Genomic DNA, 18,387 nt, shown 5'->3' with positions numbered 1-18,387 from the left:
GAGTAGAGACTATTTGGTTGACTACTGCCTTTTGCACTATTTGTTCAAACTAAGATCAGCGAGTTGTGACTACATAGTCCAAGCAAAGGCTGAGACTGATATATATACATACAGACTGAGACTGCGAGTGTATATATTCAAACTGTCTTCGTATTTCACTCATTTCATTTTCTGTTTTGTTTATCTATGTTTTCTATGTCTGTGAGATTTATTTTGAGATTCTTTTGATTTTTGTTAGGTCCACAAGAAACGCTAACACAGAAACATGTAAAACATTTGAGTGATATGGTGTAAGCTTTCATTTGAAAAATGCATAGATGGCCCCCATATTCAAAAGCAGTAGGACATGCAACATGAAAGACGACGAAATCAGGCAACATTTCTGTAGAGAAGACTCGTCTGGGCAGTGTCTATATGCAATGCACTTTAGTTGTTAAATAGAAGAATTAAGAAGGGGCCGGCCGGCTTTTGCAAAAGAGGAATTGAGATGCAGAGGATCGACCACGTCCAGACGACGGTGATGAAATTCTAAAGTGATGCATGGTCGGTCTGCACTTTTGCTGTTGGACGACGGTTTACATCATTTGATCGGGTCCTGAGATCTCCTGGATCTCCGGCCAATGAGGCAACGTCTACAAGTTAAAAGGCAAAAGGCAGATGGTGAAAAGAAAATCTCTTTTGGACATGAGCGCACGGTGAGTCCGTGGAAACCTCATGTTACGTGCGATCCAGCGCAAAGGATCAAAATGCATTGCACTCTGTGTAGCTCTGGCGTTCTAGTAATATTCTCATGTCAATATCACGGGACACCGTGGCGGCCGTCGGCCAACTGCCCAAATCCATCGCGGCGTCACGCCGGCGCCACGGCGGATGCGTACATTGGTGAGGCTGTGCGCCCGTGCCCGTGCTGTTCCGTCTCGTCAAAAAAAAAAAAAAAAAAAAGCCGACGTGTGAGTGAATGTTTTGAGGACAGCGAAGCCTGGCCCGGCAAGGGATGCCGGTCAGCAGTGGCGGAGCCGGAATTTGATCGCTCGGTGTGTCTGGTGAAATTTTTTTTAATTTAATATACAATTATAAAATTTGCTTAAAGTAAAATATAAATATATTAAAAGTTTTCAGCATCGTAAATTCAACAAATAAGTTTAAAATTTACGAAAAGTGCAATATAAATAGTTCAAATATGAAATAAAGTATTCAATATTCAGTATTTGAATGCTGGACAATAAGATATGTAAGGAAGCATAATAATACTGAAAAATAGGCTAAACTCTTGAAATGTTTTGGCAACTAGGAAGCGCCAAATGAGTATGTTAATCCAAAAATTGGCAACTGTAGTTATGAACATGTTCCTAAGAGCATCTTCAATCTACTTCTAAAATCTTGCTTCATATATCTTCATATAGAGAATCTCTCTAAAAAATTTTATCTCTATTTTTCTACGCGCTCCAACTGACTCACTAAATCTCGCTCCCTAAATTACACTCACCTATATTTTATTAGTATCCTATAAATAAAAATATTTACAACGGCTATATTTCCAACGGCTAAATTTTATATATGTTTGAATTTTATTTGAATTCAAACTGAATTAAAAGAATAATATCACATGAAATGATAAAAATACATATAAATGAAGCATTACAAAGTAACTCACTTTTTCATCATATAACTTAGGGCTGAAAATAATTTTAGAAATAAGTCCATCATATAAGAAGATTATTAGTGAATTTTCTCAGATTTTTGAGAATTTATTTGAGGTCCTAACAATTTTTAGAAGTTATAAAAGTAGTCTTGTTTGGAAAATTTTAGTTTAAATTCTACACAGAATTTATAGGTGAATCCAATTAAAATATGTTGTACATGAATTATAGAACATGTAAAAAAATTCTAAAATTTTTGAGCAATAGAATAACTAATCTCTATTGAGTTTTGTAAATTTTAGATGTGCCCGAGCACACCGGGCACCCCTCTCCGCCCCTGCCGGCGAGTAGAGTGCAACACAGACACAGGACACATATGCATGACTGCATGACACGGGACATGCACGGACAATACTATCACCACTCATGGGTTCTTTACGAAGCTAGCAGTCTTCATCAGCCAAAGAAGACGTTTTTTCCTGGATCGCAAGCAGCAGGTGCTCTCGCGTGTTACACATGCCACGCCAGCAATGTCGAGCAAGAAAGCTCGTGTTAAGGTGACGTCTTTGTATTATTTATGATTCATAGACTGTAAAATAAAAAAATGATGGCTTTTACTGTGTGTGTTTTTTTGTTTAGACGACATTATTGATCGTTTTTTAGATAAATGAAGCTTTATTCCGAGATGAAATAATGTTTCGATCTCTGCATTGTTGGATTGCGTAACCAAGCGAAGTGGTGGGCCTTCAGTTCACCGGTGTGATCCGAAGACTTGGTAGGAATCACACTAAGTGGGGAACTGTGCACTGCTATTAATGTCACTCATCTTTTCGGTTACAGTGCCGTCCTATTTATAGGCTGTATCCGATTGTTCCCTGTTACAATGTATAATAATACCCCTCTAACTGTCACATTTCCGACATATTCATGGGCAATATGGTACTATCGTAAGTACAATTGGCTTATTTACAATCGTGCCCTTCGCCATCCTCAGTTACTAATCAGTCTTCCTTTCACTTGGGCTTCCGGAGGTCTGTGCCTTGCGGCACCTTTGGCATCCCTTCGGCCAATTTCTTCATGATGTCGAGCGGAGGTCTTCAACTGGCTTCCGAAGGTCCGACAAAAGCTTTGTTTTCACCGTCACCTTCGACGTTCCTTTGATCAACTCCCTCGTGTTGTCGAGCGAGGGTATTCGGTTATTATCCAAAGGCCCCACACAGGCTTCGCCAATCCCAGCTATAAGAAGCGGCCTCGTGGCGCCAAGCGACCAAAGGGTACCTTCGGGCTGTCGAAGGATTCCTGCAACTTAACAGATCCACGATAATTGTAAGCTTTGTCAGTGAACAGTGGCCGTAGTGGTCTTCGACCCAACATCCGAAAGGGGCATATGAGACCATTCCCTAACAGCAACCCCCCACGGACTTCCGCCCAAGGTGCGAATCAACAGCTAGCCGGACTATAAATAGCCGGAGTTCACTTAGTCATCCGTCCATCGATATTCTTTGCAGGTCAAGAAGGCAACTCTTCTTGGTGAGGCATGGCGTCTTCCCCGTCCTCCTTGTCGATGAAGTATCCTTCGGCGTCGGCTCTGTTTGTCAGGGTGCCCTCGGAGGCAGGAGACCTCAAGGCCTTGCTTGTGGGGTTAGACCTGGCCACAATCGTGCTCCTATCGCTCGAGAGAGGGTCTCCTCCTGTTGCTCCGGCTCAGTCTCTGGCTAGAGCGGTTGCCCCGGTCGATGTCATCAAAATCTCTGATGACGAAGAGGAGACGAAGGAGAAGCCGGAAGGGGGCTGGTCGGGCTCAGCTGCGCCGGTCAGCAACTCTAGCAGGGCATTTGCCCCTACGTCGGCCATCGACCGATTCCTGGAGCGATCACCTGCCTCCCCCAGGAAGAGTATAAGAGGTTCCTCGACTCGTTCAAGAGTAAGTAGGATGAGTGTGTAATAGGATAACTAGCCTGATCGAGTGTAATCGGTATGCATGAAACTCTGTTATTCCATGAATGAAAATGGTGGGGTCTTTATGACGTATGTCTAGCTCTGGCCCTTTCTGAGTATCTTGATTTTGGCCAAAGGACCGAGCAAGAGTTCTATGGCCTTTCTGACTGCCCTGCTTGAGCCATTGCTTGGAGCGTCCGGAAGACTTTCCCCGTGTCAATGCGATGAGTAGGCCCAATCATTTCATCCTGGTCGTAGGTTAGGCTCGTAGAGCGTGGAACGGACCGTAGCTCGTTAAGTCTCTCAGTGGTGACCAGCGCTTAACCTGAGCAAGACTTAAGGCCTTGTGGTCGCTATTCCCAGCCGCTCGTACCTCTGTCATCGTGCGAGCGACAGTTTTGTTTTGGAGTTCTTGGCTGACTGGTCGTCCATCTCCCCGGCCATTGGGTTCGGCAGTGGTCGTGAAGTCCTGCAAAACAGAGAGTCTGGTTTCTTGAATTTTTAAAAACTTACCAGCCATATTACACGCTGGTCCGGAAGGTCCTAGAAAATAGAGAAAATAGACCCATCTTAGAGCGACTCTACACATAGAACTTGCGTAGCAGGGTAATATACCGGAAGAGACTCGACACAAGGGATTTTTATCACGTGGTATCGATGGCACAAACGCCACTTCAGTCCACGTTGAAGCTCCATAAAGGACATGGTAACAGTCGTCAAGTCTCTTCCGGTCACAACCTCAACCTGTATGAGCCACCAAACCACAAAGGCAAAGTCTCACCTCTAAGCCTCTCTTCCGGTCACTTACCATCGTCTTCACTTCGGAGCTTGAGCCACCAAGGCAAGGGTCTCCGCGTCCCTGTATAAGCGTCTTGCTACCGCTCCACACCAAGTCAGAAGATCAACAAGTTATCGACGAGTCACCAAGACTCCAAAAAACCGACGTACCTCTAAATATAAAATTAGATCACTTCTTGATTCACTCTCTAAACAGAAACAGCTAGCACTTATTCTCTCAGGCCTACTAAAGCCAGGTTCAGACAGAGAGCATCACAACCCACCAGCCAGCATAGGAGCCCACATGCTACTTCATTTTTAACCCACTAGTATAAAAATGGACGCAAAAATATAACCACATTTGTGGCTAAACGGACCTCAAAGTCCGCAAGCTCGCCCGCTTGCATCCCTACCATAGGATGAGCCGGCGGCCCAGGATGATCAGCACAGCGGCACAAAGGCCTGGCTCAAACAGAGAGCACGATGGCTGTGCATCGCATAGAAAAAGGAAAAGAGCACGCGGCACAACCAGAGCGCCGGCTACGACGGTACGATCAGGTTAAGCTTTAGCGTGGTGATATAGCTCGCTGATGGCAGTGACAGGGGGCTGCGGCCCTGTACGGCAGGGCCTCGACGCTATTGGGTAGCAAGGGGCAACGTGGCCAGCTCAGCGACCAGGGCCTCCGGTCTATTATCCCCTCGGCCTCTGTGGCAGGACCTCGACACGATTGGACAGCAAGGAGGCAGCGTGGTCGGCTCGGCGGCCACGGCCTCCGGCCTATTCTCCTCTCAGCCTCCTCCGTGGTAGAACCTCGACGCGATTGGACAGCAAGGAGCGGCGAGGCCAGCTCGACGGCCAGGGCCTTCGGCCTCCTCTCTTCTGGGCGTAGCGGGCTCCTCTCCTCTGGGCGCAGCGGGCACCTCTCCTCTGAGTGCAGCGGGTAGCGGCAGTAGAGGCTTTGGCTGGCAGCAGCAAGGGCTCTGAGTCTGCAGCGGGCAGCGGCGGCGCGCACAGCAAGGGTAGCGGCCAACAAGAGCCGCGAGCAGCAGGGCTTCCCCGCTCCCTCCTCTGCGCCGCGCCCCCTACTCCCGAAAATAGATCGGTTTCTCTCTTAAATATTCAGTAGGTAGTGCTCGAGATTGAGGGGATTGAACCCCGAAAGTAGTTTGGATTTGAGGGAACTTAGTTGGGGATTCCGTTTTGCGCGGATCCAACTTGATCTGTTGGAGATAGAGGGAGGGGAATCGGAGGGAGGAAGGTGCGGCTGGAGACGGTTCTGCTCGAGACCAGAGGAAGAAGACGAGGTAGCCAGCTGGGTTTGTGCGGCAGGGAGGGAAGGAGCATGGGCCGGCCCACTCGGCTGAAGGAGAAGTGAAGGATGGGCCATCTTGGGCTGGGTTGAGTGAAGGGAGAAGGAAGTAGGCCGAAAAGGATCTCCAACCTGGCCCCTTTTCTCTCTTTTTTAATATTTGAATATTTGCATCCATATATCTGTTGCATATACATGTATATGTATATCTCTTTGATTCCAAAATGACATCATACATTTTGCGTGGCCGCTATCGAAATGCAAGTTCTTCGCTTGACTTGCGAATCTTAATAGACTATGAATATCGGATAGGTTGGCCCTGTAACCTATGTTTTTTTTGTGTGCAGGTGTGGATGAGGGTCGTGCCCTAGAAATCTCGGATTCGGTTAACCGTTAGCCGAGATCACACCAAGAAATAGTCTTTGTCCCTAGGATTTGGCCAGTCTTTATTTGACATGTTTCGGGTACTTATTGTAACTTTAGCCCTTCGGGCTTTCTCTATTCAATAGAACAAGCAATTCTCATGCCTGCCGGTTTCGTTTAAAAAAAATAAACATCGATCGATAATATACTAGCATGCATTGCATGCCGTAAATCAGATTGAATCCAGGTTAAGTAAGATCCATCCATCGGCAACTCGTTTGTGTGATTAAAAACGGAAGCACCTATTCTGTAGCAGCGATCAGAACTGAGCTCTGAATTTGAAAATGTATCTTAAAACTGACATGCTTCGTTGCTTACCGCGTACTCCTGGCTCCTGCGTTGCTCCAAGCATGCCGCTGTTCTTGTCTGCAGCTCGGTGAGTGAAACACAGACCTGTCTCTGTCAGAGAGCATTCACGGAGCACGGAGTACGGTAGCAGCTCTAGCCCATTTCCCGTTTTGCAGGCACATCATGGTGCATTATTTTGAGCCGGATAAACCTCGTGAAAACGCGGTGGGGGCGTGGTACGTCCACGTCCCATGAACCGAGTCGGCAGCCTGGATATGGCCGTAAAGCCTGGCTGCACCTTTTGAGGGAGCGAGGCAGTCAGGCAGCGGGTCCACCGGGCAGGCGCGCGCATCTCGTTTACCGCACAAGCTCACATGGATGTGAGCACAAAAATACTCGCCGCCTCGGTCTAGATGCGCCCCGCCCCCGCCGTTTTGTGTAGGGACGATGCTGGCCTATGGTCACCTAGGGCCAGGAATCAGGATGAGAGGCGTAGGCCTGCGAAAAGGCTAGCGCTTTGTTGCAGCGGCCTAGCCATAACGGCCGCGATCGATCTTGTCGAGCGGAGTGTGAGATGATAAAGATGAATGCAGCTGATTTCAATGGGCGTCCATGACTGGACTTTATTTTCTCCTACGAGTACACATGCGAGACTGTGAGATACTGGTGGTACCAGAGAACGGAAGGGATGGGCACTTGTCGTGGGGGAGGAGACGAAAAAGGGAAGTACGCGAGTGTGCTGGTGGATGTGACAAAACGGGAGCGGCGGGCGTGCTCCACAAACACATCGTGAGGCGGTTGCGGCACGTACGCGAGCGCGAGTACGGCCGCGGGAACGGACGCCGCGTGACCCCTTTATCCCGGCGCACGCAATGGAGCAACGGACCCACTCCACGCGCAACTCACGAGCCGTACCGACCGCTGCTACGGCCATGGGCCTCTACCAACCGGCAGGCATCGCGGTATGGCGTGCCGGTCGTGCGCTGACGAGTGCGAGCGCGCGGGCTGCAACCCCTGCACCAGGTGACGGGTGATGAACGACGGAAGAGAAACGTCGAGGCCATGCCGACATACGGCTTATCAATTACCATAGATGATTAGGTGAAAAAAATATATTATATATAAAAAATCGAAAATAAATAACTATCAGATGAGGGGATAGATAATCAAAGTAGAATGTACGTGTGTAAGAATATGCCGAGTTGTATTTTCCAATGAATGGCGAGCGAGCATCTTTGGGCTCCACCGCTTGGCTGACCCTAGCTGCAGCAGGAGCACTAGGACTGATCCACCGCGCGTCCGCGCCCCACTCCACTGCGACGGCTCAGGGATACCGTGGGCCCCGCGTCTCCAGGGTCGCCATGCACTCATCATGGCACCGCTATGCTCCTGCTCGCACTCACTGCGCTGCTGTATCGCCATAACTGCTCTTGTACGCCACGGCACCTGCTGATGGAAACTCGTTAGAACACACAGCTAGCACAAATGTTTACCACTGGTAATCCATGTTAACCTTCGTTTACCAAACTGATCCAACTTTACTGCCCTCGACTGGAAACATTTACTGCGCGATGGAGAAGAAAGATACTCCACCAACAGAGTTCGTGTTACCCGGTTACACCTGCTACGTCAGCACATCCTATCACGTCATTATCCTAACCGAATAAAACACGAGTTGTTTCTGGTGTCAATTTTTCCTCTCCTCCTCTCTTATTTAATAAAAATCTCTAAAATCTGAATAATTTATTTATTTTTATTATCTAGCCCTCCAACCTTTCTATTTTATTATTGGCTATAGATATAAAATTCGTTTTACTAGTAAAAATAAATAAAAATTTAGAAAGGTAATTAATGGATAATCTTCTTTTTTACAAATTTGATTAAAATCAAACTATAATATATCTTGATATATTCGTCTGACGACACTGCACATCCACATTTCTAAAACTTAGTTTATATTTGATTTTTCTATATCTATTTTTTTATTTTTTTTTCCCACTCACCGCACTCAACTAGTATACAACATCAACTTGGGCATGTCTCGTCACCATCCGGGACATGCTCGAACCCGGCCTGTCTTTATCGTACGGCCCGGATTCACTCTGTTTCGCTGGATAAGTGGATGGTGGCTCGTTCCCGACGACCGCGATCTTTTCTTTTTGTAGTACCCAGAACACCCCCGCTGGACCCCGAGCATCTGACAGCTTTGACTGCTACAGTCGCCACGGGAAGACGACACCCAAGAGGGCGCCGCAGTCTTTTCCCAACGATGCAAATGATTGCTCCCTGAGGAACGGTGGATCGACGGACGGATGCTGGTCGTTGCGCGCCGTCCGATCGGGCGGCCCCCGTGGCGAAACACTTGGCGGGAGATTTTCCCTCGCTACCCCGGTTTGGCATATTTTGCTCGAACACCCTTCCTAAATTGAGGATTTATATAGCACACGTTAAATTGAACTCCTTTTTGTTCCAACATATATACCGAGCGAAAGTTTCTTCTTCTTCAAACATACGGAAATCATATGACCTAAACACGACCATCGAAATTAACTTGTTAGTGGTGCTAAGCATTTGGAAAAGCCATACAATTGCGTGTACTCTGGAGGCAATTTGAAGTATCTTCAACGTGTTTCAAATAAGGGTGTTGTAGTAAATTACCAAACGATGGAAGGTTGCTTCTAGTAAAAAAAAAGACTCTCCAAGCGTCCCGTTCCCCTCTCTACCGTAGAAAAGACGATTCAGAGGCATTCATGGTAACCGATCGAAAATTTAAAAAAATCGAACAAAATTTATTTGACAAAAATTAAAATTTGGAGAAAAAATCACGATTTTAGCCGTTCGGTAACTGGACGGTTTGGATTGGTTACCGAGCAGTTTTTTGATTTATCTAGCGGTTTTCTCGAATTTTCCGTATTGTCGATAACCGCTCGATTTTTTTGGTAACCGTTCGATTTTCTCGATTTATCGAACGGTTTCTTGATTTTCAGTAAAGTTCAACAAAAAACACAAAAATTATCTCAATCTTGTAAAATCAATAACTAATTCATCTGAGCTTTAAATCAAGTGAAACAATTTTTGTTGGTTTCCTTTTAACATGATCTACATAATAAAAAGTATTTATATTCATTAAAAAGTTCAAAATTTTATGTGAGAAATTGTATTTGTTAAACCAAGTTAAATGCATAGTTTACTCTTTGCTAATCCAAAAATCATGAAACTAATTTTGTTAGTCTTCTCACATGATCCTATGTCTTTTAAAAATACATGAACTCATGAATTAGTTATTGTATCATGCAAGATTGTGTAAATGTGTTGCGACTAGATTAATTCATAACTGACTCATCACACCTCAAAAATTAGTGAAACCAATTTTATTAGTTTAATTATACTATGATTTACGTAGGAAAAATAATAGTAGACATGAAAAAGTTAATTACAGTGCTGTTTCTTAACATATTCACTTTATGCTTGTGAACTTTGTAAAAATCATAGAAAAATTAATAAAACTCTAAATAAAGTGAAATCAATTTTAAAGATCCTCTTAAGATACGTTTTACACAAGAAAAATATGTATTTGCATGTTAAATTTTTCCTTAACATGAGTTAATAACTGAGCCGCACGCTTCATTTTTTTTTTGAAACTTCCTCCCAGTAGAATATTATGCAAACGATATTGTTTTTGAAAAAAAATTTATAGTAGGTCTTAGAATTGTGTCTAGTTTTTTTAAAGATTTTTTTGAATTATTTTATTTTTTATTTTTTGAATTTTTTAATTAAAATTCGGTCACCGTCTGAAACCGAACCAGATCGAGAAGTTCAGTTATCACAGTTTTTGCTCGGTTACTGTCCGTTTTTTAATCCTGGAGGCTTTTTGTTTCCGAAGTCAGTGGAGGAGGGGTGCTGCCAAATCGACGCCGGGATTTCCTTCTAGGTGGTAGGCTTAGTATTTAGGTTCCCGCGGTGTTGTCCGCGTCGGTCATGTGGGCGTCGCGTTGTCTAGTTTCCTCCGGCGGTGTCGTCGTCTCGGTGATATCTTTGGCGTGAACTCTCATAGGTATGTTACTGTTTTAGATTCTTTGTGTTTGTAAGCCTTTTGTGGCTAGGGGGAAGCTTCAGATCCCTTTTGTTTGGGTCGGTGATTGGTAAAATTGTGTGTTGGTCCGTTATGCTTAGTGCGGCTGAGGGTGGTAGGGCTGATCCTGTGCTTTTTTTACTGACTTCGACGGGGATGTTGCCAATGATCGTTCATCGAGACAGATGCGGCTTAGACATGATTCCATGTCGCTGGTTCTTACGGCTTAACAATGGTTGGGCCTCCTTGTCGGGCTTGGTAGGAGGGCTCGTCGATCTCCTCTGCAAGGCTCCGGCTTGGCAGCGTGGTGACCGGCGGTTGAATTCAGCTTTGCAGTGCGGCGTCCCACGGAAGAGAAAGTCCTCGTGGTACCTTTTCGTTTTCTCTTTGTTTGCCAGGGGCCTTTCTGCAAGATGGTATGTATTGTTCTGACAAATCAATGTAATCCCTCTCCTTCCGAAAAAATAAAAGAGAAACAACGGAGCCTATCGCCGCAGTTCTCCACGTATAGCACGTGAACGGTAGATGCAAAGCGAACTTTTCGCATGGGGCTACCCATAAATTTGCTCTCCGGCGCAGGGGCAAAATGGTAAAATGCCCTCTCCCACTTCCACGAGGGGCGTTAGCGCCTCGCGGCCCGGGCATGTCGGTGTTAGCTCCGGCCGCAGCAACGTGGCGACCCGCCGAGCGGGGCCCGACAGCTGGCCTTCACGTGCCACGCGGTGCCGGGACGTTTCCAGCCGTCCGATGGCCACGGACGGCCCAGATCTCCTACCCAAATTGTTAAGGCCAGAAATTTCTCTTTGGGGCTGTGGAGACTGGAGAGTGGAGAGCCGGAGTTGGTAGTGGGGCCGGGCATCACGTGAGCGGTGGGCCCAGACTGGCCACTAGCCTGGCCCGCCCTCGAGTCTCGGCGTGGTCAACGTGGGGCATCGCACAGTGCCGCAGCGGGGAGCGGATCAAGTAAATTCTTTAGGCCGCGATAAGATAAGGTAAGGTAACTGTTAATTACCGCAGTAGAAAACAACCTCGATAACAGGACACGAATCTACAATCCAGCAAGGCCCAGAGGATAACGAAAACAAAAAAAATATAGAGAAATTACCTATCCTTTTCGCCTTTTTTTCACTGGATGGAAACCAAAAGATACGCAGCTAGAGAACCAGTGATGGTGGTAGGAGCAGCCCATGGTGCGTACGTACGTGCAAGTGTAAAGTGGCTTTCAACATCACGGTCACACACGGCGGCGACGATCATGTCGCCGTTGTACTTTGCACCAGCGGCCGGCTAGCTCTCGGTTCCGGCCAAACGAGGCATTCATTCACGCATCACGCAACTCTAATTGCCATGTCGGCAGCGGCGGATCCACGGGAGGGGCTCACCCCCGGACGCATCTGGAGCCCTCCATGCCTCCTTTTATTATTGGACATGGAAAAGGATGAAGTGAAGAAGAGGAGGAGGAAGAAGATAAAGGATTCTGTTTCGTGGTCTCAATCCGTCACTGCATGTTGACACTGTTTTGGATCGGCACTATCATGGCGAGAAACACACTGGTCTGTTCCGGGGCCAACCAAGCGTCCTCCTCCTATCTGATGCCGACTGACGAGACTTCAAGCTGGACGCCTGTCTGTCCGTCCACATGGCAGATTTGCAGCGCTGGACGATGCCATGCCATGGGCAAAAATCTTCGTTGGTTCGTAGTACTACTAACATGAGAAAGAAATTAAGATTATCACACGTTCTTTCGTTTGCAGCTTCAAGTACAGAGAAATTTGGTATAAAGATTTGTGAATTTGAGGCGTGTACGGAACCATGCATGTCGTGCTGGAGCTACGCCCACAGCCGCTGGTTTGTTGTTTAGCCCGCAATCATCTAAGCCCTGCACAATATAAACGCACCGATCTTGTTTGTCATGGCATGAGTAAAGTTGCAACGTTACACTACTGCAGCGTGAATTGGCATCTATTCAGAAGGGGCAGGACTCAGGAGAGGGCTGGGGAGCTCCCAATCGCTTATGTGCTAATGAAGCCGCTTGAGTCCGAACTCCGAAGACAATTTTTTTACCATGATGAGTAAAAGGAAAAAAGAAAAATTGAGAGAAAAAAAAGAGAAAGAGGGGAAAGAGAAGAAGAAAAAAGAGATAGAGCTGAAGGAGCCTCATCTATATGACTCATCTCTCTATCTGTCGATGCTGTTCCGCATAACACTTGCTTACCGGTGTAAAGGCCTATTTGGTTGACTGAGTTTTTTTTTAAAAAAAATTGCTTATAAAAAGGTTACTTCTGAATTGGTTTTTATCCAGATGAAATGTATAACCTATATAATAATAACTGTTTTAATCAATTTTTGCTTTCCAAAAACTATATTTATTTGGTTCAGCTTTGTACTTCTAGCTAGCAAAATCCGATTGAAGCTAAACCAAACACGAGGATACAGGACAGTGATAACAAGACAAGAACCACGCCAAAATCTCTCTAAACAGAAAGAGAGGTAGAAAGAGTGGTGTTGTGTGGCAGTAGTAGTACTATTAACCACTACCTACCTCCTGTCAAAAATATTAACCGGAGATTAACTCCCCATTTCAACCTGCAGTTCACGGACGAACCAACCACGTAACCACCTGCCATTGGCTGCATGGGGTACGCGGGCCCGCTAGTCAGGAAATTTACCGTGCCCGCTTATATAAACGCGCACCCCTTTACCAGGGCACTCCTGTCTGTGTCTCCTCGTCACGTTTGTCGCCTCGCACCCCTAGCCAAGTACAGTACTCGAGTGTACCGCACCGCTTGCCCTGTCTGCTTCCGCCCGTGGATGCGCCTCGCCGCCGGACATGGCCTCCGCCGTCGCTAGCAACATGCCCGCGGCACCCGCCGCCACCGGTGCCATGTCGTTCGGCTGGCTCGGCCCGCGACTGTCCTTCGGCGGCCTCGACGCCGCGGTGGACGAGCCCGCCGCGCTGTCGTCGTCGGCACTGGCGTCTGCGGAGCCGGCGATAACGAAGGACTTCATCGACTTCGAGTTCAGCCTCGGAGGGTCGGCGACAATGCTGCCGGCCGACGAGCTGTTCGCCGACGGGAAGCTGCTCCCGCTCCGGCCGCAAGCTGCTGCGGAGAAGGCGACGGAGCCGGAGCGCGGGCGGCGGGACACGGCGCTGGTGCCTGAGATCCCGCCTACGCCGGAGCGGGTGAAGGCTCTGCACACTGCAGCGACCGAGGCGGCCCTCGACCCGTACGTGTTCTCGCCCAAGGCACCGACGTGCTCCAGCCGGTGGAGGGAGCTGCTCCGGCTCAGGAAGGTCCAGACGCCGCAGAAACCGACGCCATCGCCCGCGGCTTCTCCGTCGCCGTCCCCCGCGGCAACGGCGGCGACTCCGTCGAGAACCAACTCTTCGGCAGCCAGGTCGCTGAAGCTCCTGCTCCTCCAACGGAACGGAGGCCGCGCGTCGGCCGCCGCCGCATCGGACCTCTCCGCGGCGCCGCTCCTCCGCGACAGCTCCGACTCGGAGGCGTCCCTGTCCCTCGCCTCCTCCCGCTTCTCTCTCTCGTCGTCGTCCTCGTCATCTGGCCACGAGCACGACGATCTCCCCCGCTACTCCCTCGACTCCGTCGACCCCACCCCGAGGCCGCGCATCCGCCTCGTCCGGTCACATCTGCAACAGCAGCCGCACCCTTCTGCGCCGGCCACAGCCCCAGCCTCCGCCGCCGCCTCCGCTCCCGCCCGCGCCGGCCACAGCCCCGCACGCCGCCGCCTCTCGACGCCCCCTCCACCGCCGAGTGTGGTCTCCGTGGACTCCCCGCGCATGAACGCCTCCGGCAAGATCGTGTTCCAGGGCCTGGAGCGCAGCTCCAGCTCCCCGGCGGGTAGCGTCCACTCCATGAGGTCGCGCTCCCGCGTCATGGACCGGTCCTACTCCGCCGGCGTCCGCGCCACGCCCGTCGTGCTCAACGTTCCCGTCTGCTCTCGGCCGGTGTTCGGGTTCTTCAAGGATAAGAAGGAAGCTGCGGCAAAGGACGCAGCTGCCGCCGCGCGGCTGCGCTCGGCGCTCGGCAGGAGGACTGGTGTAGTGAGCTGCAGAGATCTTGTTAATGGCAATGGTAAATGACATCGTTTTGACTAAGCTAGTAGTATTACTTGGTGGTAAACTTAGCTAGTAATTTCAGTCGCAAAAAGAAAAACAAACAAAAAAGAGTGTGAAGTTTGTAGTGAAGAGAGATTAGTTTGAGATCCGGAGAAGAGAAACAATTGGGAGGATAGTTTGGTGAGCTGATTTTGCTTTGTGAGGCTAGAGTTTTCTGAGCAATTGATCAACACCCGTCCGTTTTGCTCGTGTAAATTTTGCCCCATGTTTTTGCTGCCCTTCCAGTTTGATCACTAATGTCGCTTAGCACATTTGATCTCATGCTCTGAACTCCAAAGTGAAAAAAAGGAAAAACTTTTGTGCATGTCTTGGTTTGTCTTGCAGTGCCAGATGCCCTGTACTCTGTCCTACTAATAACCTGTTCTGGGAGTAAAAAGCTGGGCATCTAAATCATGGTGTCATGTGCCACTGTTAAAAGAACATTAACCACGTGCATCGGCAGTAACTTTTGTTCGGTTTGAGCTTCACTTTCTACCTCATCTGCGTCGCTCGTTGGCTCATCGCTGTGCCGCTGCTGCGATGGGGGTGCCGGTTCAAACAGGGTAGCCTGCGCTTGCTGAGCTCCATGCGTGCCCCTGATCGGGCACTGTGCGCCATGTGCAATCAGCTGCCGCGTTCGAGTAAAAAAATGGAGGAAAGGCCAGTGACAAATGGGGATCCTTTCACTCGGCAACACGGTGCCGGGACGCCGTGGCCGTGGCGGCGGCGGCGATGGCTCCCCGGGGGCCGATCCGTACGCCGTGGCGCGCCCATGTGACCGCTGCTGAGCCCGATGCCTCCTGGTGTTAGTAAACTACGCTCCCCTCTGCCCTTTGGCTGAATCTCTTTATTCGCTATCCTTTTTCTAACAGGACAGGAGCATCAATATCCTTATCACTCTCTGCTCTGTTTTTTCTCTTTTCATTTGCATCTGTTTTTCTGCATCTTTTGACTCGTGCCAGCCTTTACTGAATGCTCTTTCTGCGTGCTACACGGAGGCCGGAGCAGCTGCGGAGTATTTTGTTTGTTTCGCTCCATCGATGCCACTCCCCTATTCACTGTGGTTGCTTGAATAGGCGTAGTGTTGCCTTAGCAGTGATACAGTTACCACATAGCACCACTTTTCAATACGCATAGCATTGGCAGCAGCAGGATACCTGTGCCTCGTGCAGTGAAGTTTTGACCGCAGTCGTTGCGGAAGGTGTCGACCGGGGTTCACTCGGCGAGAGCCATCCACGGATTTCAATTTGTTTTTACAATTTTTTTAATTCACGGATAAAAATATTAAAATTTATAAAATTTAATCTAAATTTTAGTTATTTTTCGTCATTGCTCCGTGGGTCTCGTATATTAGTGAAAGAAAAATTGTAGAACTAGGTATTCCGTTACCCTTTGAAATTACCAAAATTCGTGAGATTTATCAAAATTTTAAGGGTAAATCAACGATTCGTCATCGAATAACTACTGATTCTACAATCCACCATCGAATAAATTCTATTTACTTATATACAATCGAATAAATATTTTAGTTCCTTATATGCCATTGGCTTCTGATACTGCCCTCCGATACACTGTTCATGAACAGTATCCGAGAATAAAAAAAGTCACAAAAAAATATGTCGATTTTTGTACACGCTCTATAATTCATAATCAAACTATTTTAACTGTATTCACCTAAAAAAACTGTGTAAAATTCAAACTAAAATTTCTCAAAATGAGCTACTTTTGTAATACTGTGCATTACAAAGAACTAATTTTTTCACCGCGGGAGATAATTTTAGAAATTATTACATCACATTAGAGGAATATTAGTAAATTTTCTCAGATTTTTTGTAAAGTTTTATAAGGCTTAAAAATTGCAAGAAGTTACAAAAGTAGTACATTTTGAAGAATTTTAGTTTGAATTCTATACAGTATTTTAGGTGAATACAGTTAAAACGGGTTGATTATAAATTATAGAGCGTGCACAAAAATCGACATATTTTTTGTGACTTTTTTATTTACGGTACTGTTCATACTGTTCATGAACAGGGCAGCGGAGGGTAGTATCGGAAGTTCGATGGCATATAAGGAACTGAAATATTTATTCGATGGTATAGAAGTAAACAGAATTTATTCGATGGCGAATTGTAGAATCAGTAGTTATTCGATGGTAAATCGTAGATTTTCTCAAATTTTAATCCCTAGAGCTATCATCTGACGGTGAGATGAACCTGACTTGAAAAGCTGCAAAAAAAAAAAAAGAACTTCTCAGTGAACGGCCGTATGAAAGGGTAGTGAACTGGGCATTGGTAATGGGTAACGGTGCCTGGTGGTGGCAAGGATGGAAGAAGAAAACAGCACCTCCAATAACGGAGCCAGATAGAATATCCACATCTCTCTTCTTTTTTCTCTTTTATTTTTCCTCTCTTCCATTCATGGTAAAAAATTGTTGAGATGCTCTAGGGCTCCATTGGATGCTAAGCCCCATTGATCCGGGGCACCACAATGAACAGAAGCCGTGCTGAATACTGGAGTCCTGTACAGTGGTGCAGGCACCTGTAGTACGCGACCATGTCTCAGCAGACTCCGCTTTACCTTCTCTCTCTCTGCGCCGGATGCGGCCGTCTGGTGGATGATGACCGACTGACCGAGCAGCTAGCTGATCGGTGCGCGCGCCGGCCAGGGAGCGCAGCGCATGCAGCGGTGCAGGCGAGACCTCGCCTCGCCATGATGTGATCTGATGGGCTCCCTGATGGCGCATCCGACGGACGGCTGGGATCGGCCTCTGCCGCGCCCCGGCCACCGCGAATTCCTGCCCCTCACTCGGGAGACAGCGCTGCCGCTCGTCTGCCATAAAATACTCTCGCCCATACAGGAGTATTTGGTTCCCGCATCTCCTCAATTTTGGCCTAGCGAATACTTAAAATCCTAAAAAAATCTGTTTTTTTTTGCCTGTATTCACGGTTGCAAATGTAACCTGACAGCTGTAAATATACATTTTTATCTTAATTAGGAGTGAAGCTCGATTTTCACGGATGCATGTTTTGTATCTATTTATACATGAGAACTCACTCATTAGTGTCACAATACTAGCTTTATAGAAATAGATAATCATAATCTCAACTTTTATATTCACTCATACGATATCAGATTCAATCAAACAAACAGAAACTTAGTGTAACTTATCTAGACATATACAACTAATCAAAACATTTTTTCAATAAATATAACTCCACTTAAACTACTTCTCGTTATCTATAGTTCAAATCCGATAAAGGGCTTTTCATTTAGTGATAGAGTAATGGCATAGTAAGACGGAAGTCATGGGTTCGAATCCAATAAAATGCTTTTCTACTAAATTCATTCACTTTTTTCTTTTTTTTAAATATCCCTATTTTTTCACGACATTAGTTAATCAAACAGGACTATTGATAGGTTAGATTGAGTATTACAGATCACGTCACTAAGAAATAATGCAATTTGACATGTGTGTCTATTTCGTTTAAAAAAACTAATTGATGGGATAAAATACTTGTTCCGTGTAGAGAGATCCAAGAGATATTAGAGTAAGAGTGTTGTGTAGTTTTGAGAGACCGTGGGATGCAAGCCTAGTTTAGCGACGGCCCATTCACTCGATATCGTCGGATCACTAATGCTGACTTTCGTCTCTGCTTGACGAGTGAATCTTGCAGATAAGCTTTCTTCTGCCTTTGCACTTGAGGACCAATGTCCGTCTAGCAAAAAAAACCTTTGCACGCATCCGTTGCCTTTTGGGAGGCGTAGGTCCGATACAGCCCTAAGAAACATGTTGAGTAAACCAAATACACTCATTCTCGTTTG

At 47.0% G+C, this 18,387-nt stretch overlaps 1 protein-coding gene across 1 annotated transcript; it reads left to right on the top strand.

Annotated features, from left to right (window-relative positions):
- Positions 1–13,178: 13,178 nt before the first annotated feature.
- On the top strand, positions 13,179–14,931 carry LOC133920699 (uncharacterized). The gene has a single exon (XM_062365299.1). The coding sequence runs from the start codon at positions 13,279–13,281 to the stop codon at positions 14,548–14,550; it is 1,272 nt and encodes a 423-aa protein (XP_062221283.1). The 5' UTR covers positions 13,179–13,278; the 3' UTR covers positions 14,551–14,931.
- Positions 14,932–18,387: the final 3,456 nt, after the last annotated feature.

The sequence above is a fragment of the Phragmites australis genome, chromosome 6 (assembly GCF_958298935.1).
Source record: "Phragmites australis chromosome 6, lpPhrAust1.1, whole genome shotgun sequence".
Taxonomy (NCBI): Eukaryota; Viridiplantae; Streptophyta; class Magnoliopsida; order Poales; family Poaceae; genus Phragmites; species Phragmites australis.
The sequence above is the reverse complement of the archived record's forward strand: the minus strand, read 5'-3'. Positions and strand labels throughout refer to the sequence as shown.

Coding starts and splice junctions, on each gene's coding strand:
- LOC133920699 (XM_062365299.1), top strand. CDS start 13,279: ATGGCCTCCGCCGTCGCTAGCAACATGCCCGCGGCACCCGCCGCCACC.